The sequence below is a fragment of the Myotis myotis genome, unplaced genomic scaffold, assembly GCF_014108235.1.
Source record: "Myotis myotis isolate mMyoMyo1 unplaced genomic scaffold, mMyoMyo1.p scaffold_m19_p_6, whole genome shotgun sequence".
Classification (NCBI taxonomy): Eukaryota; Metazoa; Chordata; class Mammalia; order Chiroptera; family Vespertilionidae; genus Myotis; species Myotis myotis.
The window spans coordinates 57883213-57911132 of record NW_023416368.1 but is presented as its reverse complement, the minus strand read 5'-3'; the positions used below and the strand labels follow the sequence as shown (position 1 = coordinate 57911132).

Below are 27920 nucleotides of genomic sequence, written 5' to 3'. Positions count from 1 at the left end.
TCTCAATTTAAACATCCCATCTCATTCTTCAAAATGGGTAAAACCTTCCAAAGCATTTACATAATATAACTGTTAAAGAAAAAAATTAAAAAACTATGTTAAATGTTCTGTGAATTTTGATAATTTAAAATTTCCCTCTGCTGTTTTAATGGTTAGCTGCCTATAAGGAATATCTGCCAGAAGCAAAGCTATTATTCAAACAGACCTCCACATCCCCAATTCTACTGTAAACGAACTGCAACACCCTTAACCTCCTCATAGTGTTCTGAACCCTTTGCATGTTATTGGGCACACTTTCAGGGAATGATTCTTTATGTTCAGTTTGTAATTCCTTCCAAACTGATTATAAGGTGTCTCTACTGAATTTTCATAGCTCATCAAAAACATAGTCTACTAATGGCATGGTATATAGTTTGTTGCTTTATTTTTTAAATACAAATTATAAAATATTTAAAACAAAAAATGTCAAGTGCATGAGCCTGCCTACCTATGTTGATGCAGAATGACTGGTTGTAGTAATAACAATCTGTAAAAGTGTATGATTTTCACCCCCTCCGTATACTTACAGAAAACCTAAAGTTGGTAGTTTGATTCAGGTTTGGTAATTTGTGAACAAAGAGCCAACAAAAATTGAGGGCAGATAAAAGATATGCTAGACTAATACAGTACAACTCAAACTACACTTTAGTCTCATATTTCATTAACCTCTTCATCCCTAATGTCTCTCACCTTTCAGGCCCTATCTACTCAGTCAACTGGAACTCCCATGGCCACTCTTTGGACCATGTCATCAGTCAGGAAGCAACACCACTGGAGTCTTAAGTCTAATGCTGCTGAATGCATTCAAAGACTATCACTGGGAAAATTTGTATGTATCTACATTCAAAAAGTTCCTGCTAGAGATAAAAAACTTACTCATGACAGCATTTGTATATAAATAAAGGCACAAACTATGGATTATAATGAAGATAGATAAGACTTCAGCCTTTCATTAAAAAGTATATTTATTCATAATTTTTAACAGTGATCCCAATCCAGAATTAATTTAATAGATGTGTATATAATAACACATTTTAAAACTTATTTTTGGTAAAAGTAGTAAGAATATATTTTATACTGGAAAAGTAAATATTTAAAATGAATCTAGGTTTGCATGGTTTAAACAATAAAAACATTTGCAAACCATCTGCCATACCTCTTAAGGGCCCAAGATACACATTTGGTAAAAACTATATATTACGAAGACATACTCATTACCTGCTATTCAAACTCTAGGGTAGGATGACTGAAGTAGAAAACATGTTAAAATTTAAGTCCTTATACTGGAATTAATTCCTTTATCGAGCAACTACTGTTAACCAGAACAGTGTTGTGTGCTACACACTATCTCTGCCCTAAAGGTGATTCCAATCTCTTGGGAAAAGTAGTGAGACTTGGGGATCTCAAAGGTACTCCCACTTAACTAATATCCTGTGATTTAACTCAAAACTTGCAGACCAGGAGTTTTTAAGACTCAGGGAACCTAAGGATCCAAAGATAGGGTTTAGGGGGGTGCTAAACTCCCTAAAATTGAATATAAAACTTGGTATCCTATGTATATGAAAATTTTTTCTAGAGGAAAAAGTCCATAGGTGAAAAAACCTAAATTGTGGATTTTAGTTTTGGGCCAACCACAAGAAGTTTCCTTTTAGCTATGCCTATTAAGGTAATTTCTCTAAATCTGCCAAATATAACTTAATTTACAAGAAATTTTACCATATGAAGCTAATATTTGCTTCTCTTTATTTCATGCAACAAATTGCACATTTCTAATCTAATATTGTGGCCAGTAGTATAACAATAAATTATAATACGCAGTTACAAGTCAAAGAGTAATTTGTACTCTTAGAGATGAACTTTTCTAATCTCCAAAAAATACAAATTACCTTTTATTAAAAAGCAAAAATATTTTTGCTCCAAATAAACTGCGATAATATTAAGATCATTATCCTATGCCTCCCATCTTAATAAAAGAGTAATAAACCTCAAAACATTAACAGATGTTAAAGTGCTGCCAGAGAATCCCTATGACAGGTTCATACATTAAAATCTCCATGTGAATGTGAAGACTCTAACCAGAGCATCTCTTAGATCAGACTAAAAAGGGAAATCAAATGAAAAATGAAAGATGAGACAAAAAAAAAAAATTTGTAATTTCACTGCCTGTGCCACAGTGACACCAACAGGCCAGCTAAGTTATGACAACTTAATAAACGACTTCATTTTATACAAGATTGTATTTTTTAAAGTGCATTATGCAGTATCCATTAAATAAAAGCCATTATATAATTTTAGACAGCAAATATGTATAAAAGGAAGATGTATATAAGTAAAATACCGCAGAAAAGTGGTCATGATCCAGTTTTACATGAGATCTTTCTTGGCCCATAAAATATGGTTTACTGGTAATAAATACACTTTAACATTTTCATAAACTTTTATTAAAATAGAAATGTGGATGAGATTAAATGCAATTTCCCTTTTATTGATCAGAAAATACTAAAGGGAAAGTGTGCCAAAATGTAGGAAATACAGGGTGGGGCACAAGTTGGTTTACAGTTTTGAGTATGCAAAACAGAGCTTATTCAATATATATATATTGATTGATTTCAGAAAGGAAGGGAGAGGGAGAGACACAAACATCTGTCTCTGATCAGAGAGAATCACTGATCAGCTGCCTCCTGCACAACCCCTACCGGGAATCGCATCATGACCTCCTGGTTTACTCAACCACTGGGCCATAGTGGCCGGGCTAGAGTTTATTTATAATATTATTACTTAATATTATTATCGCATTATTTTCCATACAAACAACTGTAAAGTTACTTTCCCCCCAACCCTGTATATGCCTAATAGATCCTGAGTGTAATTTATTCAACATAGTCAAAAGCTGCTTTTAAAATACTATCTTTTACTCATGGTAAAAGGGATCACACGGCCAATTTTTATACTATTTAAAGCATATTAAATATGTAAGAAATTCTCATCATGCAAGTATTTTTCATAAGAGCAGGTAAAAATGGAAACAAGTTTTATGATGTTGGATTTCTTTTAGGGAGGTGAAGTGCTGGTTGAAGTGCATTGTTGCTTCTAAGGAGCCTTTCCCAGTTTTAAAATTATATCCAAGTAGGGAAGACCTTCAGGACATCTCCTTTTTTCTCTTACCTCTCAGTAGAAAGTGAAATAGCACTGCAGGGGAATCTCCAAAAAAAGAACTTGACATGAACAAATGAGTAAACTTATAAAGCAGTAAGTTAACCAGCTTTGACTTCATAAGCAAAGAACTCATACAGAGGCAAGTTTTTCCCCACTCCTGGGACATTGGCAATGTTCGGAGACATTTTGCTTGTCACAACTGGAGGGTGCTACTGGTATTTGTAGGAAAAGAACAGGGATCCTACATGCACAGGCCACAACAAGGAAATTGATCTGGTCCAAAATGCTGATAGTGCTGAGATTGAGAAATTCTGATCTAAAATATCACCTGTTAAAGTATTTTATTCTTAAACATATGAAATAAAGAGAGCTCCATTTAAACTGTAAAATGATAATATAATTATCATTTTCAAGAATATGAAAACTATATTTTACAAGTTATTTAAAGTTGTACACATGTACCAAATAACATAAAAAGGGGTATTTAATGAAAATAGCTCCAGAAATAGTAGCCATCACTATCATTTCTAGGACTATATTCAACATATTACTTACTTTATCCCATTTAATGTTAATATCCCTACGAAAGTAAGATTCTGATTAGAAAGCAAAAATGAGGAGATTAAATAAATACCTGCCCAAGGTTTCAACACTAGAAATTGCATAACTGACATTTAATCCCAGATCATCTGCAAACCCATGGTGTTGCCATTAAAATGCATTACATTTCAATTTCAAATGAAAGGCAGATTAAAATTTAAAGCACCCCTAATTTCATTTTTCACTGAGTCAAGCATGTTTTTTGAAAGTTAACTTTAGAAAAGTGAACAGCAAAGTCTACTTAGGAATTATGTACTAAGGACACATAAAAAAGAGATCAGACAGTGCCAATGTTTAAAAGGATAACCTAACGTTAATATTTTTTCTTATAGCAAACAAAATTAAGTAGTTTTATAAAGTTACTACAGGCCCGGCGCACGAAATTTGTGCCCCAAAGGGCAGGGAAAGGGGGCTGATCCTCAGACGGGCCTGCATCCTCTCCCAATCTAGGACGCTGCCACCGCCAGTCACCTCCCAGTCGGGGGCAGCTCCTGCATTGAGTGTCTGCCCCCCGGTAGTCAGTGTGTGTCATAGCAACCGGTCATTCCACAGTTCAGTCGATTTGCATATTAGGGTTTTATTATATAGGACAGGGGTGGGCAATTCCTGGCACGCGTGCCAAACATGGCACGCCAGTAACTTTTGCTGGCATGCAAAACCCTCTCTTATAATCTTCCATTTACAATTTTTTTTTTAAGAGAAGCTTTATTTCCTTGTTTCTCAAATAGAGTTGGCTGAGCTGGTTGCTTTTTGGTAATTAATCAAAGAGACCAAATTCCATATCCTCGTCTGACTCCTCCGACTCTTCCTTTGCTTCAACCTTGGCTAGGGCTGCAGCAGCAGCAGGAGCAGCAGTGGCCACAGGGGCAGCAGCCACAAAAGCAGATGGATCAGCCAAGAAGGCCTTGACCTTTTCAGCAAGTGGGAAGGTGTAATCAGTCTCCACAGACAAAGCCAGATCTCGCTTATACCCATTGATAATAGAATGGGGTACTGATGCAACAGTTGGGCAACCAATGTGAAGGCGTACGCTGGCAACACTGCGGACACCCTCCAGGCAGCGGGAATGCAGTTTCCTCTGTGATGTCAAGCACTTCCGGGTTGTAGATGCTGCCACTGTCAAACACCTGCTGGATGGTCAGCCCAGAGGAGAAGGGGGAGATGTTGAGCATGTTCAGCAGTGTGGCTTCACTGGCTCCCACTTTGTCTCCAGTCTTAATCAGCTGTTCATCCCTCAGGATTTCAATGGTGCCCCTGGAGATTTTAGTGGTGATGCCTAGAGCCTGGAAGGAGGAGGTCTTCTCTGGCCCCAGACCAGTGTTCTGGGCTGGCACAGTGACTTCACACGGGGCAATGGCACCAGCACGGGCAGCAGCTGGCACCTTATTGGCCAGCAGCATGTCCCGGATCTCAGTGAGGTCCTCCTTGGTGAACACAAAGCCCACATTCCCCCGGATCTGAGGCAGCAGTTTCTCCAGAGCTGGGCTGTTTTCCAGGTGTCCTCGGATGGCCTGGCGCCTCATGGTGTTCTTGCCCATCAGCACCCCAGCCTCCCGCGGAGGGACATGCGGATCTGCTGCATCTGCCTGGAGCCCACACTGTCTGCTCCACAATGAAGCATTTTGGATAATCATCCGGAAGTTGGATGATCTTAAGGAAGTAGTTGGACTTCCAGTCGCCCTGTCTTCCCTGGGCATCACGGCGGTGTGTCAGGGATTGCCACGCAGGGCTTAAAGACGATGTCACTCCCACGAGGACGCCTGGCGAGAGCTACAATATTTTTTCTTAATATCGACTTTTTTATTTTTCAGATAAATTCAGTGTAGGTGCATCTTAGATAGATAAATAATTTTACATAACAAGTTATCTTAAAGACCATAGACATGGATTGACGAGAGAGGGGAAGAGCAATTTCTATGCCTCTGCCTTAACTCTCCCTGCCTTCCTAGATCCGACCAGTGTTTTGGTTTCATCCACATATGCTTGTGAATCTTTGTTCTCAGTGATGAATTTTGTTAAGTCTCGTAATTGGAGTAGCCTGACGGATGAAAGTAGTAGCTTGTGCATATCTCTGAAGGTCACGAAACATAAACCTGATGTAAAATCTCTGTCATCACTGATGCAGCAGTAAAAGTCCCACTGATAATATCAAACGGAGCCATAAAGTTTTCTGTTGGACTATCAGTGTACATGTATACATTAAAAAATAAATGTATTTTTCATCATCATATACTGTGTTTTTGTTGCGCCAATGAATTTTATTATTTCTTCAAGGTTCTTCACATACGTACACCTTAAGAGATATCAAGTAGGCATAACATGTTCTCAAAAAATTAGGGTTGGCACGCAGAAGAATTTTGAGTCAGAGATTTTGCTGGTTTTGGCACGCACTCACAAAAAGGTTGCCCACCCCTGATATAGGATATGCCAAAAGTGTCAGACACACTCTTATGCTGTTATCAATAAAATTATTGATAACATCAAAGCCTAAATGCTTACTGGCCTGAGGCTTAATCTTGACAAATCACTATTATGACATACCTAGTCATCCGTACATGATAAATTAGATTCCTGGCATTTTGGTCAATCTAAGAAAATATTCCTATGTTAAACACTATTACTTTTGTCTCAACATTTAAGGGCTCATCATGATTCTTTATATTAAGAAAAAGAAAAGTGTTTTTACCTTATTAAAGCCATGTTCATGTGAGTCATCAACTTCTCCATTACTAGTCACCGCAATTTCTGCTGCTGAATTTCTGGGAGACTCTTGAGCCATGGTAGACTCCTACAAAAAGGAGGCAAAAAAAAAAAAAAAAAGTCATAAATAACACCAAATTATAAAGGGCAAAATTCAAAAGACTATATTCATGTTTAAGGGACTTAAAAGCTAGCATTAAAAAAATTAATTTATAATTTACCTAATACTTACATAGTAAACATGATATTAATATGATAAAAATGCATGTGGCTTTTAAAACTGAACTCAACTTAAATTTTTATATTAAAAACACAAGTTACTAGCCCTAGCTGGTTTGGCTCAGTGGATAGAGCATTGGCCTGCGGACTAAAGGGTCCTGTGTTCGATTCCAATCAAAGGCACATGCCCGGGCTGTGGGCTTGATCCCCAACAGGGGGCATGTAGGAGGCAGCTGATCAATGATTCTCTCTCATCACTAATGTTTCTCTTTTCCACTCCATTCCTCTCTGAAATCAATAAAAATATATTTAAAACAACAACAACAAAAACTCCCCACAAGTTACTTGTTACAAGTGCCAGGGGGCAATATCTTTGCCTTATAAATAGTGTTATGATAGACTATCGCTTATAACTGGAAAAAATATTACAGAGAAAAACAAGCTTGATTTTTAATTAAACTAAAGCAGCTATACTTTTCCGATTGTATAAAATGGGTTTCTATGCCAGCTTTTATATAAAGTGTTCCCCTGATATAACAAAATTTTTGAAACTTCTATACTAGAAGAATAAATTTTTATACTCTGACTTTACTGCCCTAAAAGTCAAATAATGTTTAAAAATACATCCCTTTATTTTGTAACCACAGAAAATGTAAATTTCTTTCAGAAACTAAATATGGTTAATCAATAACAGAACATCAATTATGGTTGGTAAAAATTTTTCTTGCTCCAATCATATGTGATTTAAGGAAACGTTTGGCTACAAGCTAAAATGAAAATTTCATATCTGTGAAGAATCTTAAAAATAATATATTTTCTCTTATTTTAAAAATAAAAAAAACTTCAAAGTAAATAAGCTAACAGTTACACTTTTCACAGAGAACAGGTGCCTCTCTCTCTTCACACACATTTAACAATGGTGCCCACTAGAAGAAAGGCCTTAATAGAGAGATATATGTCAGCAACAGAATCAATATCTAACAATATGTGTTCTAATGCTCAGACCTGAATCTACCTGCTACTCCTGATATCGTATGCATAGAATTACCAAAATTAAATCAAACAACTAAAATAAGAGTGTGTGTGTGTGTGTGTGTGTGTGTGTGTGTGTGTGTGTTTAATCTATAGGCCTGAACCTACTGCCAAGAACATTAATTAAGGGGATATTTATAAGCTGTTATTCTATTAAAAGCAAGTGTTAATGCAAATAGTTTTGTGCTCTACTCTCTACTTCTAATAAATATAAAAAGGCTTATTCATATATATCTCACAGACATAATGTTGAGCAAATGAAGCCAGACTCAATGAGTACATACTATATGATTTGATTCAAAAATAAACTAATGAGTTATGATGACTGTAGGCAGAAGCATGGTTATCTTGGGGTGGGGAAACACTAAGTCTTGACTTTGAGGGTGGACTTCTAGTTTCCATTTCTGAATGTAAGGAGCTTAGAAGTTGCCACTTCATCTTAACAACAAGTAAGAAGCTGAACAGACTGAAAAGTCAACAACTCTTCTTGGATACATAAGCGAGGGGAGAATACAGGGGCAAACTGCTGCCTCACAATTGGAGAGACAGGCAAATACAGGGAGTCGTGCTTACCAGAGCGAAGACTCGCCAGTGTAAAAGGCCTCAGCAACTAGCTCGGGTAGGGAAACCTGATGAATTGCTGGAGGTTCAGGTATGGACGATTCTGAGCGTTACAAACTCTAGAGAGAATAAGGAATGGCCCACAATATTGTGAGTTTTACCTCCAGGAGCTGGACCAGGTTAGCATAGTAAATACTGGAGAAAAAAACCCCTCATCCTTCCAGTGAGGGGAAGAGAAATGGAACTGTTTTTTTGAAATACACCAGAGCACTCTGTTCTTTTTTTTAAAAAATATATTTTATTGATTTTTCACAGAGAGGAAGGGAGAGGGATAGAGTTAGAAACATCGATGAGAGAGAAACATCCATCAGCAGCCTCCTGCACACCCCCCACTGGGGATATGCCCACAACCAAGGTACATGCCCCTGACTGGAATAGAACCTGGGACCTTTCAGTCCGCAGGACGACGCTCTATCCACTAAGCCAAACCGGTCAGGGCCAGAGCACTCTGTTCTTAACAAGGCCTACCCCAGGAGAAATCAGAACCTAACCTTCTTGGATACAATCAGTGCCTAACTGATCTGAAGAAGGAAAATACCTAAATCCAGCCCACTCTGACCATCTTGACACACCTAAGAGGGGGTAGAGAAAAATGAGAAACAATTGTGAAGTTCCCAGTCCAGAGGCACAGGTTTGCTAAAGACTGAGACCTAAGCATAGAACTAGAGAATGCGTCCCTCCTCCTACACCTTATCAATACATTGTTAAAGGCCTATTAATAGCAGTTCCTTTTACTCAATGTATCATGTCTGGCTAACAAGAAAGAATTACCAGGTCCTCCAAAGGCAAAAAAATAAAATAAAACAGACACAATTTGAAGACAACAAAGCAAGCATCACAGCCAGACATGGCAAGGATGTTGAAATTATCAGACCAGAAATTTAAAATAATGATGATTAATATAGTAAGGGCTGTAATGGATAAAAGAGACAGCATACATGAAGAGATGGGCAATGTAAGCAGAGTTATAAAAATTCTAAGATAGAATAAAAGTTCGAGATGTGTCTCTCTCACTGTCTTCCCCCACCTTCCCCTCTGTCTGAAAATCAATGGAAAAGGTATCCTGGAGGGATTAACAAAAAAAGAGGGGAAAAAATGAAAAAGCAAACCACAAACTGGGAGAAAATAGATGTAAAATATGAATGTATCTGACAAATGGCTGGTGTTCCAAATATCTCTCTATATAAAACCCTAATGTGCAAATAGACCGAACGGCAGAACAACCGAACAACTGGTCGCTATGACATGCACTGACCACCAGGAGGCGTGCATGGAACATGGCAGGTGTAGGCAGCAGGCAGAGTGCAGAACATGGTGAGAGTTGGCCGCAGCGGGATGGTGGAGCAAGTGAGCCGGGGGGTGCCAGACCAAGGCAGGGTGCAGGTTGGTCGCTGTCATTGGGGCAAGCCTCTGGTGGTTACTGAAAATTCTTTGCTCCCGCCCAGCACTTGCACCTGCTGCTGGCGCCAGCCCTGCTTGCACCCACTGCCAGTGCCCAGCCCCAATCGCTCCACGCCATCAGCAGGTGCGAGCAGGGCCAGTGCTGTCAGCATGTGGGAGTGGTGGGAGTGGGGCTGCTGGCAGAGAGGGGACCAGGGACCGCGGCAGGAGGGGCCGAGGGGGCTGTGGAGGATGGGCCAAGACCCGCCCCTGTGCCCACCACAGCCTCGCGGCCCACAGTTCCTTTCAAGGTGCATGATTTTGTGCACTGGGCCCCTAGTGTAAATAATAAGAAAACATTTTTATGGCCAAAAATTTAACAAGCACTTCACACACACACACACACACACACACATGAATGGCAAGTTAATACATGAAAAGATACTCACATCACTAATCATCAAGGAAATGCAATTTAAAACCACAATAAGGTACAACTACAGGGTGTCTCCAAAAAAATGTATACACACTTTGAATAACTATTAATTCCAATGGGTCAAATCTAAAAAGAAAGAAACATCAATTGAGCTATCAGCTGTTAAAGTGTGTATACATATTTTGGGGACACCCTGTATATATACCCACTACAATAGCTAAAGTTTAAAAAGGCTGACAATACTAAGTGTTGGTAAAGAGTAATTGGGAACTTGCATACACTGCTAGAGAGAATATTAAAAAGTACTTCATTTTGGAGAACTGCTTAGCAGTTTCTCATAAAAGTCAATATGACTCAGCCATTCTACACCTAAGCATTCACCAGAGAAATTAAAACAAATGTCCTGATTACACTTGTATATATGTATTCATAGCAGCTTTACTCCTAAGAGCCCAAAAATAAAAATAAAATAAAATATGTCCACCAATAGGTTAACGGATAAACAAATTGTGTAATATACATATAACGGGATATTCCTCAGCTGTAAAAAGTAATGAATTACTGATATATGCAATAACTGTTGCTTAATCTCAAAACATTATGCTGAGCTAAAAAAGTCAGACACAAAGTAATACATACTATATCATTTTATTTATATAGAACTCTAGAACATATAAAACTAATCTAGCATGACAGATCAGCTATTGCCTGGGGAAAGGGGTTAGGTAGGGGAGGATTAACTGTAAAGAGTACAGGAAACTTTAGGATAATGAAAACTTCCGTATCTTGACTGTGATTATGGTTTCCCAAGTTTATGCATTTGTCAAAACTCATCAGAGTGTATCATATGTAAATTTTACCTCAACAATCTGTTGATGTTTTTTAAGGGTAAAGTTCTATTCTATAATCTTTAAAGATAGAGGATCTATTTTTTCTGCAAGCCCCAAATCCACCCACAGAGACCACACTAGTCTGATGGGGGGAGGCATATGACCCTGATAAGATACCAGGAGGGACTAGCTTGCAGCTCTATAATTCAGTAGCAAACAAAGTTTGTCATTTCCCAAAATATATCTCCATGACAAAAATAAATGAGACCAATACCCTCTCACTATGAAAATTACTGCAGTCCCAAGTGTCACTTACAGACCTCTTCCCTGTTTGATTCAAGTCTGAAAATCACAAGTACTTGTCTCTAAGAGAGTATCTAAAAAACAGCAGAGCATTAACAAAATCCCTCTGTTCCTCAGATCCAGTGGCTCTCATCCTAGATCTTTTAAAACAGCAAAAGAGAACTGCCTCATTTTGGTTTGCCAAGTCAGGCTTTAGCCAAGTATTACATCTACCTTATTTTTATGGCTGCCCAGTCACAGCCCTCTTCCAGTGTTGGGGAAAGTCTCTACAAGATGAGGCTAGGGAAAGGCAGAGCCTGTGTCTTATTACATAAAAGCCCAAAATACTGATAATCGTGCAACATTCTCCATACCGTAATAGCTTCCACATGGCTTATAAACTGCTTACAATCTGACCCCTACCTACTTCTCCAGCTGCTTCTCATACCATACCCTTCCCTAACACTCTCTATACTGGTCAATTAGGCAACCAAATGTCTATTAACTTCATCTTCACCCTCAGAACGCACAGTGACTCTTCTCTCCCTGTCAATTCAACGCCTAGGCTACAGCCTTTTCTGTAGGTGCCCAAGACCTAGGCTAAAAGAAAAAAGGTCAAGTAATTTTTTCTGGCACTACTTGTTTTTCAAATCCTGAAAATACACCTGACACATTTTGAAAGGCTTTACATTTGACAGTCGGCATTTGTTGGTGAACACTCCATGGAAAATAAAATGTAACATTAACAATTTTGACCCAAATACTAAAAATATCTATCTTAATAATGCAAGATATGGCATTTGAAAATATTAATGGTAAATCCCAATTTAGAAAATGCTCAGAAACAAGGTAGAAACTTTCTAGAAAGGATGGAAAGAAATATGTCTTAGTCTTAATTAGACATCTGGAATTGTACAGGGCTTTGTATCTTCTAAAACACACATTTAACATTGTTCTTTAATTTACTACTGAGCCAGCAAAAATAAAGTGGTATTATAATAATAAACTTAAAGTTTTTCCAATTGTTTCTTAAATCTACCATTTAAAAAAAGTTATTTGAAACTTCATTAAAAAGTGTTTCTGGTGCTCAGTCCACTGGCTGCATATATTCAACTGGTACTTTGTTCTGCTATCAAATAAAGGTTATATTTTCTTCTAATCTAAAGGACTAAATTCTTAATTTCAGTCAATTCTAGAAAAAAACAAAACAAAAACAATGCAGAAAGCAAACAACGTAAAAGAAGAAAATAAGCCCCAAATACTCAACTCTAATTGTTACAGTTCAGACAATGAAAGTCGCAGTGCTTAGTGGGCTGATTATGCATGTTAACAGAGGCCATATATTGTTTGTTCCAATACCAAAAAGCACAAATGCCTTCTGTGTCAGACAAAATTATTGAGATTTTTCTTTGCCTACAAAAAGAAAAAGCAATTCTATGGAACTCATAATTCAAATAGTCTTTGAAATTGCCTTCTGTATTGGTAAAATATGGCCTTCTTTAAAAAATGGTTAATGTATTTATTACAAAGTGTTAATTCAATATGGTTCAAAAGTATTAGGTGAACAAGCCTACTACATGGACCCTGAGAACTAAGCAAGGTAACAGGAGACAAGAATTTAAGGTCCAGTTCTGCCCCTTTCTATAAGTCACTTTACCTCCCTAAGTTAATAGCCTCATTTATAAAATACCAGAGGGATCCCTTAGCCTGGCCTGCGCCCTCTCACAGACCAGGAGCCTTCGGGGGATGTCTGACTGACGGCTTAGGCCTGCTCCCTTAGGCCCGCTCCCTGCGGGCCTAAGCCATCAGTCAGACATCCTTAGCACTGCCACAGAGGTGGGTGAGGCTCCCACCACCGTCGCTGCGCTTGCCAGCCATGAGCCCGGCTTCTGGCTGAACGGCATACTGACCACCAGGGGGCAGCTCCTGCGTTGAGCGTCTGTCCCCAGTGGTCAGTGCATGTCATAGCAACTGGTCATTCCACCGTCGGGCCGAAACCAGCTCTCCGACATCCCCCGAGGGTTCCCGGATTGCGAGAGGGAGAAGGCCAGGCCGAGGGATTCCACCGGTACATGATCAGGGCCAGGGAGAGACACAGGAGGTTGGCCAGCTGAGGAGGGCCTGTGGGAGAGCTCCAGGGCATGTCCGGCCCGTCTCGCTCAGTCCTGATCAGCCGGACCCCAGCAGCAAGCTAACCTACCAGTCGGCTGTCTGCCCCCTGGTGGTCAGTGCACATCATAGTGAGTGGATGAGCAGCCTTAGCATATCATTTCATATTATGCTTTGATTGGTTGAATGGACGACTGGACACTTAGCATATTAGGCTTTTATTATATAGGACTAGAGGCCCGGTGCACAAAAATTTGTGCACTCGGGGGGAGGGGGGAGGGTGGGTCCCTCAGCTGGGCCTGTGCCCTCTCGCAGTCTGGGACCCCTCAGGAGATAACGCCCTGCTGACTTAGGCCTGCTCCCAGGTGGCAGAGGGCAGGCCCAATCCCTAGGTGCAGACCCTGGTCAGGCTCAGAACAGGGCCGATTGGGGAGTTGGGGTGCCGCCCCGTCATTCACAGAGCAGGGAGGATTGGGAGGTTGCGATGCCACCCTCAGTCACGCTCAGGGTAGGGCCGATTGGGGGGTTGGGGCACCGCCCCCTGTCACACTCAAGGCAGGGTCGATGGGCAGGTTGTGGCGCCACCCCCTGTCACGCACAGAGCAGGGCCAATCAGGGGGTTGGGGCGCTGCCTCCTGTCACACACAGAGCAGGGCCCATCAGGGGGGTTAGGGCTCCGTACCCTGTCACGCACAGAGCAAGGCCCATCAGGGGGTTGGGGAGCTCCCCCCTGTCACGCACAGAGCAGGGCCCATCAGGGGGTTGAGGAGCTCCCCCCGTCACTCACAGAGTAGGGCCGATAGGGGAGTTGGGGCACTGCCCCCTGTCACACACAGAGCAGGGCGGATCAGGGGGTTGGGGCGCCGCCCTCTATCTCCCACAGAGCAGGGCCGATCAGGGGGTTGGGGCGCCGCCACTGTCACACTCAGGGCAGGGCCAATGGGGAGGTTATGGCTCTACCCCGTCATACACAGAGCAGGGCCCGTGGGGGGAGGGGGGGTTAGGGCGCCGCACCCTGTCACACACAGATCAGGGCCAATCAGGGGGTGGGGCGCCACACCCTGTCACACACTGAGCCACAGGGCGATCAGGGGGTTGGGTAGCTCCCCCCTATCAGGCACAGAGCAGGGCTGATCAGGGGGTTGGGGCGCCTTCCCCTGTCACGAACAGAGCAGGGCGGATAGGGAGGTTGTGGCCCCACCCCCTGTCACACACAGAGCCGCAGGGCGATCAGGGGGTTTGGATGCTGCCCCGTCACTCTGATCCCGGTGCCGGGAGGCCTCGTGGCTCCGCTGATCCCGGTGCTGGGAGGCATATTACCCTTTTACTATATAGGGTAGAGGCCTGGTGCATGGGTGGGGGCTGGCTGAAGGGTGTCCTGGATCAGGGTGGGGGTCCCCACCGGGGTGCCTGGCCAGCCTGGATGAGGGGATGATGGCTGTTTGCAGCTGGTCACACACCCTTCAGGGTGGGGGTCCCCACTGGGGTGCCTGGCCAGTCTGGGTGAGGGGCTGAGGGCTGTTTTCAGGCTGGCGGGTGACTGAAGCTCCCAACCGCTCCTTTTTTTCTTTTTTTTTTTATTCTGGGCCAGCTTTAGCTCTGGCTCCAGCTCTTAGGCCTCCGCTGCTGAAAGCAGGTTTCTGGCCTTTGTTTACCTTCTGTATTTGAGACAATGTTGCGATCCTGCTGGCTGAAGCCCTGCGGACTAAAGCAGGTTTCTGGGGTTTTGTTTAGCTTCTATATTTGTAACATAGTTGCTTAGATTTGCAGCTCAGAGGCCGGCAGCATCAGGCGGGGAACATTGGAGTCCTCTGTCACTGAAGCAAGCAAGCCTCATGCTCGCTTCCAGCTGCCTGGCTCCCGGCCACCATCTTGGCTGGCAGTTAATTTGCATATCGCCCTGATTAGCCAATGGGAAGGGTAGCGGCCGTACGCTAATTACCATATTTCTCTTTTATTAGATAGGATGATTATTAACCTCACCTATATGTCATACAGCTCTTATAAAAATCAAATGTGAAATTGCTTGGAAAATTGAATATGCTATGCAAAGATGTTATATTATAGTACATTAATTTCAGCTCAGGACCAACAGGACAAATAATGGAGTAGTTCCATCAACACTAGCATTTACCAATACAGCTACTCTTCCTAACTTTGTCACTATAGGTAGGTACCCTAACTACACTTTTCTAAGATGGACCAATATCAAGAAAGAGTTGAAGTATGGTCACAAATGTTACTGTTTGTAGCCTTATTAATTTTTTTATTTTTTCTATCTATCTTGGCAATTTTATGGTTTTAAAAAGAAGATGACTCTCAAACCTAGTGTATTATTATAAAGGAATGGGTAACGCAAATGTAAAATCCAAATAATTATTAAGCCTGGAAGATAAGTACATGGGAATCCTTTACTATTTAATTTTTATTTTATGTTGTAAATTTTTCTTACCAAATATTTTAATCTATTAGCATCAACACTTAATTTTTTTTTATTGTTTAAAGTATTACTTGTCTTCTTTTTCCCCCATTAATGCCCCCCCGGCCACTCCCATCCCCAAGAGCAAGCCCCCACTGCCCCAGTGTCTGTGCCCATTGGTCATGCTAATATGCATGTATACAAGTCCTTTGGTTGATCTCTAACCACCCCCCCTCATGCCTTCTCCCCAAGGTTGGACGGTCTGCTCAGTGCCACTTTGTCTCTGGATCCATTTTTGTTCATCAGATTATATTGATCATTATATCCCACATATGAGATCATGTGGCATTTATCTTTCTCTGACTAGCTTATTTCACTTAGCATAATGCTCTCCAGTTCCATCCATGCTGTTGCAAATGGTAAAAGTTCCTTCTTTTTTATAGCAGCATAGTATTCCACTGTGTAGATGTACCACAGTTTATTAATTGACTCATCTGCTGATGGGTACTTAGGCTGTTTCCAAATCTTAGCTATGGTAAATTGTGCTGCTATGAACATAGGGGTGCATATATCCTTTCTGATTGGTGTTTCTGGTTTCTTGGGATACAGTGCTAGAAGTGGGATTACTGGGTCAAATGGGAGTTCCATTTTTAACTTTTTGAGGAAACTCCATACTGTTTTCCACAGGGGCTGCACCAGTCTGCATTCCCACCAAGCAGTGCAAGAGGGTTCCTTTTTCACCACATCCTCGCCAACACTTGTCGTTTGTTGATTTTTTAATGATCGCCTTTCTGACAGGTGTGAGATGGTACCTCATTGTTGTTTTGATTTGCATCTCTCGGATGATTAGTGACTTTGAGCATGTTTTCATATGTCTCTAGGCCAGCGATTCTCAACCTGTGGGTCGCGACCCCTTTGGTGGTCGAACGACCCTTTCACAGGGGTCGCCTAAGACCATCCTGCATATCAGATATTTACATTACGATTCATAACAGTAGCAATATTACAGTTATGAAGTAGTAACAAAAATAATTTTATGGTTGGGTCACAACATGAGGAACTGTATTTAAAGGGCCAGAAGGTTGAGAATCACTGCTCTAGGCATCTGTATGTCCTCTTTCGAAAAGTGTCTACTTAGGCCTTTGTCCATTTTTTGTTTGGATTGTTTATCTTCCTTTTGTTAAGTTGTATGAGTTCCCTATAAATTTTGGAGATTAAATCCTTATCTGAAATAGCATTGGCAAATATGTTCTCCCATGCAGTGGGCTTTCTTGTTGTTTTGTTGATGGTTTCTTTTGCTGTGCAGAAGCTTTTTATTTTAATGTAATCCCATTTGTTTATTTTCTCCTTAGTTTCCATTGCCCTAGGAGCTGTATCAGTAAAGATATTGCTACAACATATGTCTGATATTTTGCTGCCTATGGAGTATTCTAAGATTTTTATGGTTTCCCGTCTTACACTTAAATCCTTTAACCATTTTGAGTTTGTTTTTGTATATGGTGTAAGATGGTGATCTAGTTTCAGTTTTTTGCATGTGTCGGACCAATTTTCCCAACACAATTTATTGAAGAGATTGTCTTGACTCCATTCTATGCTCTTGCCTCCTTTGTCAAATATTAATTGAGCATAATGGCTTGGGTTTATTTCTGGATCCTCTGTTCTGTTTCCATTGGTCTATATGTCTGTTCTTGTGCCAGTACCAGGCAGTTTTGAGAGCCGTGGCTTTGTAATATAGAGCGTCATCACCTAATGTCTTATATTTTCAACTACAAGCTACCTGAATACTACATTTCAAATCTTCTCCCAACTTTGTCATCTTCTACCTGTCATTCTCATTTCCATGTTAAGCCCATCTTAGATCCTAGCTACCACTTGACCCACATTTCCTCCTACTCTGTCCTCACTGACATTTAGTTCCAGCCCTAGAACCCTTCACCACTGTTCCTCAAACACACCAATCTTATTTTTGCCCTTGCTGTTTCCTCTTTTTTGAAGGTTCTTACTCCCACCCAGATTTTCACATGATGCTCCCTGTCATTCAGGTTTCTGCTCAAATGTCATCTAAGAAGGGAAACCCAACCAACTGATGTAAATCAGCAGCCTTCAATACTCGTTAGTCCTTATCTTGCTTTATAGTAGTAAGGACTACTTTATATCTATAATAATAAAAGCGTAATATGCTAACTAGACCGGACATCCTTCTAGATGACCTTCCAGATGGAGCCGGGGCTGCGAGGGAAGCCTGGGTCCTGGGTGCCTGCCGGCAGATGGAAGGAAGCCTGGGTCTCGGGTGCCTGTCGGCAGCCGGAGGGAAGCCGGTACCAGCAGCCAGGGGAAGGAAGGCCTACTCTTGCATGAATTTCATGCATCAGGCCTCTAGTTATAAAATAATTTATGTATTTATGTATATGTTTAAACTTGTCTATGTCTCTTCCCAATGTTTACAACATAAAAGCCAACTCCTCCTGACACTCAAAATCCTTTCATGACCTGAACTATCTATAAATTATACTTCTTCAGATAGCCTATTAAATCAAACTTAACTACTCACACTTTCTTTTAATTCAACGGAGTAAATTTTAATATTTTTTTATTGATTTCAGAGAGAGGAATGGGCGGGGGGGGGGGGGGGATAGAAACATCAATGATGAGAATCATGATCTGCTGCCTCCTTCATGCCCCCTACTGGGGATCAAGCCCACAACCTGGGCATTGCCCTGACCAGGAATCAAACCATCATGGGTTGATGCTCAACCACTGAGCCACACCAGCAGGGCTTACACTTTCTTATACATGTCTCAACTTCCCTTCTCTGTCTTTGTACAAGCAGGGACCATCACTGCTCACATGCTCAAATTCTACCCACACAGTAAGACTCAGTTTAAATGCCACCTTCAGTGATATTCGTGGCTGATACTCCTCTGAACTGCTACAATTCTTCATCTGTATGATTAGTCTATATTTTATTTATTTAAAAAATTCCTATATTAATCAACACACAGCTTGAGTGCAGGATCTGTACCCAATTTACATTTTAGATCTGAATTATGTAAAAGAAGGATGGGAATATTTGTATATTTTCTTAAATACTAGAAATTGGTATATGTATTAATGTAAATATATTGCAGGGCAGACAAGAAGAATTCAGTCAATAATCTTAGGATATGCTAATAAGTTCCTGACATAATTAATTTGCTTGCCTCCCTTTTTGCTAAAAATACAACTTATGTGCTTGTTTTCCAAACTTCCTTACTTCTACCTTCAAATAATTTTGTCCTAATTAGTTTCTTATATTCACTTATCTTTTCTACTTTCTTGGGTTCAAGTCATAGCTCTTTTCCACATTAGCTATGTTAACACTTCCAGGTCTCTATTGCCTCATCTATAAAATGAAGTAGAAAACCTCAACTGCAAACAGGGTTACTGTAGCATTAAATAAGATATTTTTAAAACCCAGGCTGGCACCTAAAAGGTTCTCAGTGAATGGTGCCTATTAGGCTACAGAAGCAGCAGTTTAAACACATTTCAAGGTATAAAGTTTGAATATTGAAAATACAAAGAACAAAATCTGCCTTTATCTGCTCTAATCAAGATTGGACTGGAATACAAAGCAAGACAAGCTCGTGTTTTTCTCTCTTTTTCAATTCAAAAAGAAAAAAAAACCACACACACTGATTTCATAAAAAACAAAACAGACAAACAACAAACAGAAACACAACATGTAGAAGAAGAAAGATTTTTATGGTAACTGATGAGATAGATATTTTAACAGAAACAGCATTTGATCAAGAGTTAGGAAATTACCCTGGGTTCTGCAATTAGTGAGCTAAGTGACCATGAGCAAGGCAATTCACTTTAAGTCTCTTTTTATTCAGAATTGATCATGTTTTCACTCAGTTCAAAATGCTGGAGTTTTTAATTGTTGTTGTTTTGTTTTACTTTTAAGGAAATGAAAACTATCACCCAGGTCATCATAGTCTATTCCTAAAAAACATCTAGATCACTTACACGAGTAGAGTGAGAATTAATTCATTCATCAAATTGACCACCAGTGATGTGCAAAGGTCTGCTAGAATTAATCTGAATTACTAAAAATTCTGATGTATAGAACATTTAAAATGAAGAGAATTGACAAAACATATACAAAGCTATAATAAATTAAAATAAGAATTCTTATAAGTAAATATGACCCCCAAAATGTTTTCATTATGGATTTTGAAAAAAGCAGATTTAAGTTAATAGAATACTAATAGTGGGAAATTTTAAAGTCACAAAATATTCCTAAATCCTACTTCAGTTAACAGAAACTCATATTATGCTTTTAAATTGGGGCATAAATTCATATTACACTCACACGCCTGATCTTTTTAAAATATTCCCAGTGGATGCTGCACATCTGGGTATGGCTAAACACATGGGGAATGCCTAACATGGATTTTATTGTTAATTTATAAATAAATTTCAACAATCAATTACTTGGCAATAGTTTCCTTCAGATCATCATCATCCAAGTTTAACTCTCTATTGAGCAGGAAACTACTTACTAGTTTAGCATATATCCGAGTGACATTCACAAAAATTCACAGTGGTAAACCAAAATACAGGATGAGGCAAAAATAGGTTATAGTTGTTCATATGGAAAATAATACAATAATTAATAAATAATAATACAAGAATAAACTGTGTTTTGTGTCCTCACAACTGTAAACACCCCTCCCCCACTGCAGAATGCTTTCTTTTATCATTACGAGTCCCATCATTGGCTGTGCAGCTAATCTTTCTGTAGTTCATCAAACTTCCTTTGATCATCACTCAATAGTACAGATGCAGAGATCTGATCATAAAAAATCAAATCCACGAGTTAACATAAATGTAGTATACATAATTCCCTAGTTTCTCAGAACTAAATATAACTACAACACTGCTTGGACATAGGTAAAAGCCAAGCTATTTTGATTTACAAAGAATCCTGAATCCTCCAAAGATAATATATAATTTGCCAACTAGAACTCAAATTTGACTTTTGGACTAAAAATAAATTATCTAGTTCTAAATCCTATATTAAAGCTTGTCACAAAGATGCACAGTGTCTTGTTTTGATTGAAGAAATACTGTGCCCAGCATTGTGCCACATATAAAGATGGCAAATTGGTTCAGAAACACTGCAACTAGAGTCAGAAGACCACATGTTGTGTTCTAACCGTGCCAATTTCTAAAAGTTAGTCACTACCTCTCTAAAAATTAAAGATGTTCAACAAATAAATGGGGAAAATAATAACTGTTCTACTTATCTAAGTGAATTACACCAAACTGTCTTAAGAGCCAAAGTGGGACAATATGAAAGTGCTATTCTGTAAAATTTAATATGAGAGGTATTATTAGTATTAGTTATACAAAAAATACCAAGTGACTTGATTTAAATATAAGATTAACTTCTTAATATACTTATTATTCTGATGAACTAGAACTGTGGTTCTTAGGTGGTATATATTAGAAGATCTTTAAAACTTCCAAAAGAAAAAAAAACACACATGGCCCCATGTTTGTCACTGTAGATTCTTTTTTTTTTTTTTTCACCAACAACTCATATGAACTTTTTATTTCAAGTTTACACTGGATTTCTTCACTGCAGATTCTGATTCAGTGAGTCTGAAATCCAGAACTCAGTATTTAAAAAACATACAAACCTCTACACTTGAATTCTAATGCATACCTAACTAAAGAGAGCATATGAGAATAGATGAACTCAAATGTGAAACCTATAACTACTATTATTTCAATAGAACCCTCATTTCATATTTAGAAACTATAGTTTGACCTGAACTTTTATGTTAATTTTTATGTGAAAAGCAAATGGTAACTTACTTCCCCTTATGAGGAAATCTCTCCCTCCGCTCCCACTCCTTTCCTGTGTCTATGTGTGAAACATTTATTTACAATGGCACATGTTTAGACCAACTAAGTCAGCTTGGAGAGTCTAAAACTTTTATTGAGATAGGCTGACTTTAAATAACAGTGTAAGTGCCACCCAATCACCTCAGAGTCAGGTTTGACTTCTTCGGGGGCTGGTTTAATTGTACCAAGAGTAGTAGTATCATTGCTGCTGTCAGACATGCCTAAAAGTAAAATGTGTTAAGCACACATTAAATAATTTAGTTAAACGCTGTATCACTTCCCCAATATCCTTACAAATATTTCACAACATAACTAATTTACTTCAGTCATACTAGTAATTTGTTTTGCAAAGCTATCTACAATCATATGAGCATCTATTGATTATAACAAGTGAACAAACACAACCAAAAATTTAGAAAAAGTATGCAGAATATAAGAATATATACGTCAATGATTTTGGGTTTTTTTTTCTTTTAGTGTTTTCATACCTCAATGATTTAAAATACTTTGATAAAATCATTTTAGACATAAAACAGAATTTAAAAGATCTATTAATATATTCTGTATTCATAACTGTGCATATATACTGTTAATCTAATTACTAAAAGTTTTGCACAGGGGTATGGATTAATAGTTTTGAAATTATGTTAGGTGATAATAGAACTAAACAAACAAGTAAATAGAATGTAGATACAGAGAACTAGATTTCTCACTGTAGGAGAAAAAATTGAGATAATTCCCAATTACATGTAGTAATGGGGAACAATTTAAAAATCAACCTAACAGATATTCAACTATTCCCATCCACACCATCATTACCAACTTTTAACCAAGTAACTAAATTAACTGTTTGGAGAAGTCTTTTTATTTTCCCACTCAGACTGTGTTACAGAGAAACTAATGAGAAGTAAAATGATAAGCCTCTCAAAACTAAATTACTCCTTGAAAGAAAACTAACTGCAAATGAACTCTAAATTATTCAGCGTACTGTGGCCTCATTCTTCATAGATGGCGAGCTAAATTGCAAAACATTAGAAGTGAAGTCAACCAAGAACCAAGAGAACTGGAGAGCTGCTTCAATTCTCTTATTCAATTCCAAAACCTTCTAAAAAAAAACCCCACAATATTCATAGGTAATTTTTTTTTCCAATGGAAAAAAGCTCAGAGTAAATAATCTAAGAATATAGCTTAATATAGATACATATAGAAATATTCATAGATATGTATATACATGCATTAGTTTATATTTCCTAGAAGTAACCCCAATAATAATAAGCACATACAGTGCCCAGATCTTGGTTTCTAATAACATTCTTCAATAAAGGGAACCAGCAATGCTCCTTGGAGAAATGGCTGATTCTAGGACTGAAGTAGGAAATATACAAGATAAGCCTGGAGCATCTTGTAGTGCCAGAAAGTAAAAAGGTGCTTAAAAACACACACCTCAAACAACAACAAAAAACTCACAATGATGGGGATATGTCAAAGGAATATTGGAACCAACTAAAGAGCTCACAATGGCCAAAACTGGAACAGTTTAAGCAACAAAATAAGTAAAGTACTATTGGATTATAACTCAAAGTATATCTTAAATATTCAATCTATATATATAAAAGCCCAGCAACCAAATGGCGGAACGACCAGAACATCTGGTCAACCAGTTGCTATGATGTGCACTGACCACCAGGGGGCAGATGCTCAACGCAGGAGCTTCCCCCTGGTGGTCAGTGCACTCCCACAGTGGGAGCGCTGCTTGGCTGACCAGGATGAGCTGCTGACCAGGATGAGCGGCACTCCCACAAAGGGCCAATCCCTGCATGCCACACCCCCCAACCAGTGCACAAATACATGCACCAGGCCTCTAGTAATTTAACAAGTGAGGGGAAAGAGGCAAATCTCCCCTGCAGAATTCATAAAAGTTTATGTACTACTCCACTGTTAAGGAGATGGAACATAACTCCCCACTCCTAAATGTGCATTTCCCATAGTGACTTTCTTATAAAAAAAGAGGAGGAGGAAAAAGTAACTTTACAATGGACAAACCTGATAAACAATATCTCAAACCAGTTGATCAAGGTTAACAGCAACAGTGCTAAGGCATATTAACAGTATTTACTCTTGATATGAGAATGGCACCTGACCTCTGTTGTCTTCCTCCCAAAAACACATTGCCCAGTCTAATCATGCGAAAAGCATCAGGCAAATCCCATATGAGGGACAGTCTACATCATACCTGTCCAATAATCCTTAAAACTATCAACTATACTGTGCTATATTTTTCCTTTTAGGCTTCTAATTGAATCCCTAAGACCTAGCTCAGTGCTGATGACTAAATATTGATTGAATTGCCAAGTTGATGTTACTAAAGATTTCAGTTCATGGATTTTTATAATTAATAATAGGATTTTGAATATTAATATTTATTAATGTAGGCATCTGAGAAAGAAGGCATCTCAAAACCAAGAGGACACATGACAACTAAATGTAATATGGTATCCTGGATGGGATCTTGGAATAGGAACATTAGGAGAAAACTGAGGCAATCTGAACACGTTAGTTAATAATAATGTATAAATGTTGGTTCATGAATTGTGACAAGTGTACTATACCAACATAATATGTTAATAACAGGGTGAACTGGGCATGGGGTATATAGGAATCTCTATACTATCTCTGTAATAATTTTGTAAGTCTAAAACTATTCTAAAATATGATTTTATTATAAAATAATCTAAGAATACTGTGTTATATTTTATAATTATTTTCAATAATTAATAAGTTTATATTAAAATACTAATTTGCTTTCATACACTTGAAAAAACAGTATAACTGGCAGTTTAACTACAACTATATTAACTACTACATTAATAAATATTAATATTCAAAATCCTATTATTAATTATAAAAATCCATGAACTGAAATCTTTAGTAACATCAACTTGGCAATTCAATCAATATTTAGTCATCAGCACTGAGCTAGGTCTTAGGGATTCAATTATAAGCCTAAAAGGAAAATAAGATGTGGTCCCGCACAGGTGGGTATGGTTCAGTTGGTTGGGTGCTGTCCAGTGCACCAAAAGGTTGCCAGTTCAATTTCTGGTCAGGGCACATGCCCAGATTGTGGGATCAATCCCTGGTGGGGAGGAGGCATGCAGGAGGCAGCCAATCCATGCTTTGTTCTCACACTGATGTTTCTCTCTCTCTCCCTCTCCCGTCCTCTCTGGAAATCAATTTAAAAAATCTTTAAAAAGGGGGGGGGGAAGATGTGGTACCTGTCTCCATGGAATTTGGAGGCAGTGCAAGAGAAAGACAATCATATAATCACACAAATAAATGTAAATTGCAACTGTGGTAAATGTATGATGGTAATATCTAATCTGGAAGGTTGGAGTATTCCCTAAGGAAGCAAACAGTCAGTTGAGGCATGAAGGTAAACAAGTGAAGGTAAAGTAAAGAGAGAGTGGTCCAGACAGGGAGAAAAGCATGTGCAAGGAAAGGCCTTGTAATGTAAGAAGCAAGACAAGTACAAGGACTAAAACAAAGACAGCTTGGTTGAAGTGGAGAGTTAAGCAGAACATGGTAAAAGATGAGGCTAGAGGACTAAGCATTGTTAAGGAGTTTCATTTTTACCCTAGAAGCAATGGGAAGCCATAAAAACAGGAGTGGAGAGTGACAATCAAATGTGTGCTTCAAAATAAGTCACTGTGCTTTCAGGATGGAGAATGGATTAGAAAGGGACCAAAGCCTAAGTGGGTAGACAAGAATGGAGTCCTTCAGGCAAGATAATAGTAACAAACTAAAGTGATAGCAGTAGAAATGGAAAGAAGTAGACAGATTCAAGAGATATAAAAAGTAAGATTAATAAAACCTGACTAGATATATCAGGGAGAGAGAGAGTTGTTAAGGATCACTCCGAGTTTTCTGGATTTACAATAGGAAAGATAATGGAGTCTATTCACTAAAATAAAGAACAAAGAAAGAGGACCAACATTTAGGGGGGTTTTTTGGATGTGAGAGTAAGAGGGAAATCAATTTAGTTTTAGACATACTGTATTTGAGATACCTTTAATATATCCAAGAAGTGTCAACTAGAAAGCAAGATATACAGGTCTAGAACTCAAAGGGGGTAGAAAGCACTCATGTTCTTAGAAAAGCTGACATCACTATGCTTAAAAAGCAGCGAATTATAATCCCCAAATATCCCAGAAAAACACTGGACTCTGACCATCTGTATTTAGTTAAAACAAAAAGCTGAGAGAGAACGTGGCAATATTTTATCAGCTAAAACAAAAACTGCTAGACACAGAATTTTAAAATCTTGGTTCAATAGTATAGCAATTATGTCACTAATTGTATAGTATTTTAAAGTTTTATCTGGACTGGCCAATGTTATTGGAAATGATCTATATCTGCACTGTCCAAAGTAGCCACTAGCCACATGTGGCTACTGAGCACATGAAAATGTAGCTGGTGTAAGGAACTCAGTTTTTTAAATCCTATTTTAACTAATTTAAATAGCCACATGATATTAGCATGGGTTTAGTGCTTCCTTCTGTATTTCATCTAATCCCCAACTACTACCTGTGAATTAACTAGGAGTGGATGTGGGGGCTAGAGGGATTAGAGAAATAGAAATTTTCATTCCATCTGCTTATTATATTATTTGAATTTGTATTTCAAAAATATATATTACTTGTATAGTTAATATGTCATATAGAAAAATTAGAAAATGCAGAAAGAGGACAATAAAACTAATCTGTAAACCTACCTTTAAGAAATAATCTAGAATTAACATTAGCGACATATAAAGAGGTTCTACATTTTTAACCCTTTAGTTAGTAGTACCTGTAGCACCACTGATCCAAGTTACTCTGAATTTTGCACCTTCCTCTTCTACCCTATGCCCATCCTCAAACACCTTGAAAATCCTGTTAGACAGCATCATCTCTAGAACACTCCCTCAAAACTGCTAAAAAGAAACATTTAACATTCCCCTTGCCTATCTTCCTTTCACCATCACTCTCTTGTTACCAATGTCACACACTTTAATTAGAAGCCAATCTCTACCCTCAATGTCCTGAAATCATTTAGTCACTACAGTGAAAAGAGTACAAGCTTTGGAGTCAAGCAACTTTAATTATGAGTCTTGTGGTTCTTCTTTTACTACTCGGGTGACCTTGAACTAATTATTCCTGCTGGTTCTATACCTGTCTCTTCATTTGTTAATAGAAAATAAGAATTCCTAATACACAGATAGCATTTATAAAGCCTAATGCCTAGCCAGAGTGGCACTCAATAAAAGACAACTATTATGGACTTTTATGTGCCTAGAGCTGCCCTAGTTGCTGAAGGTAGCACTCTGAGACAAAAAAGATAGGGTCCTGGCCACCCTGTAGGTCACATACCACTGCTCAAGGACTCTTTCCACCAGGGATTTTAATTCCTGACCCATCCCTTATTAGGTGTGTGAACTCATATAAAACTCTCAATCTAAAATCTCAATTTCTTCATTTCTAACATGGTAATACTTGACATAACTGGAATAAAAGTAAAATTAGAATATATGTGAAAGTGCTTTGTAAATCATTATATGCTAAATAAAAGAAGATATTAAACAAAGAGTAATATATTCTTCTTCTCTAGGGCAAAGTTCTCCTTGCAACCAGTGTGCCAAGAATGGATTACATATGTGCTGAAATATTGACCCACACTCCCCAGCCCCACAGCCTTCATGAAACCAGGGAGGCCTGGCTACAGTCTGCCACACAAATACAATAATTTTCCATGTGTGCCATGATGCAGAACTTGCTCTAAAACACTATCTCATGTTAATAGAAATGAGTTGGCCAACTTACTCCTGCCCCTGGATGATTTAGGATTCACCACAAAACTCTGCTGTTCTTATGATCCTGCTCCAAAGACAGTGTGTCACAGTTTCCCAAAAGATAAAAGAGCATCAGCTTGAACATCAAAAGGCTGCTAGTCAATTGCTATCATAGTCATACAAAAATGAAACAAAATAAAAATTCTTTGGTGAGAATATGGTAAAGATATTGCCATATTTCCAGAAAAGATTTGAGCAATTTCCAGCAACACCTGCCTGTAATCATGCTAAGACAAAGGTCTAGGAGTAATGGAGGAGAGAGGGATAACGTAATTAGATAGATGAAGAAAGAAAAAAGGAATAAAGGAAAGAAAATAT

General features: G+C 38.9%; 1 protein-coding gene and 1 pseudogene across 6 annotated transcripts in view; both read right to left on the bottom strand.

The window, feature by feature from the left end:
* Positions 1 to 27920, bottom strand: part of ARFIP1 (ADP ribosylation factor interacting protein 1) — an 84816-nt gene that overhangs the window by 53444 nt on the left and 3452 nt on the right. For 5 of the 6 annotated variants that reach the window (XM_036312211.1, XM_036312209.1, XM_036312207.1 and 2 more), the window contains exon 2: positions 6482 to 6583. In XM_036312211.1, the coding sequence (XP_036168104.1) occupies positions 6482 to 6574 (93 nt within the window). In that variant the 5' untranslated portion in view covers positions 6575 to 6583. Of the gene's footprint in view, positions 1 to 6481; positions 6584 to 8319; positions 8427 to 27920 lie in introns of all 6 variants that reach the window. The other variant, XM_036312206.1, reaches the window with a different exon arrangement.
* LOC118657735 lies at positions 4496 to 5507 on the bottom strand (annotated as a pseudogene).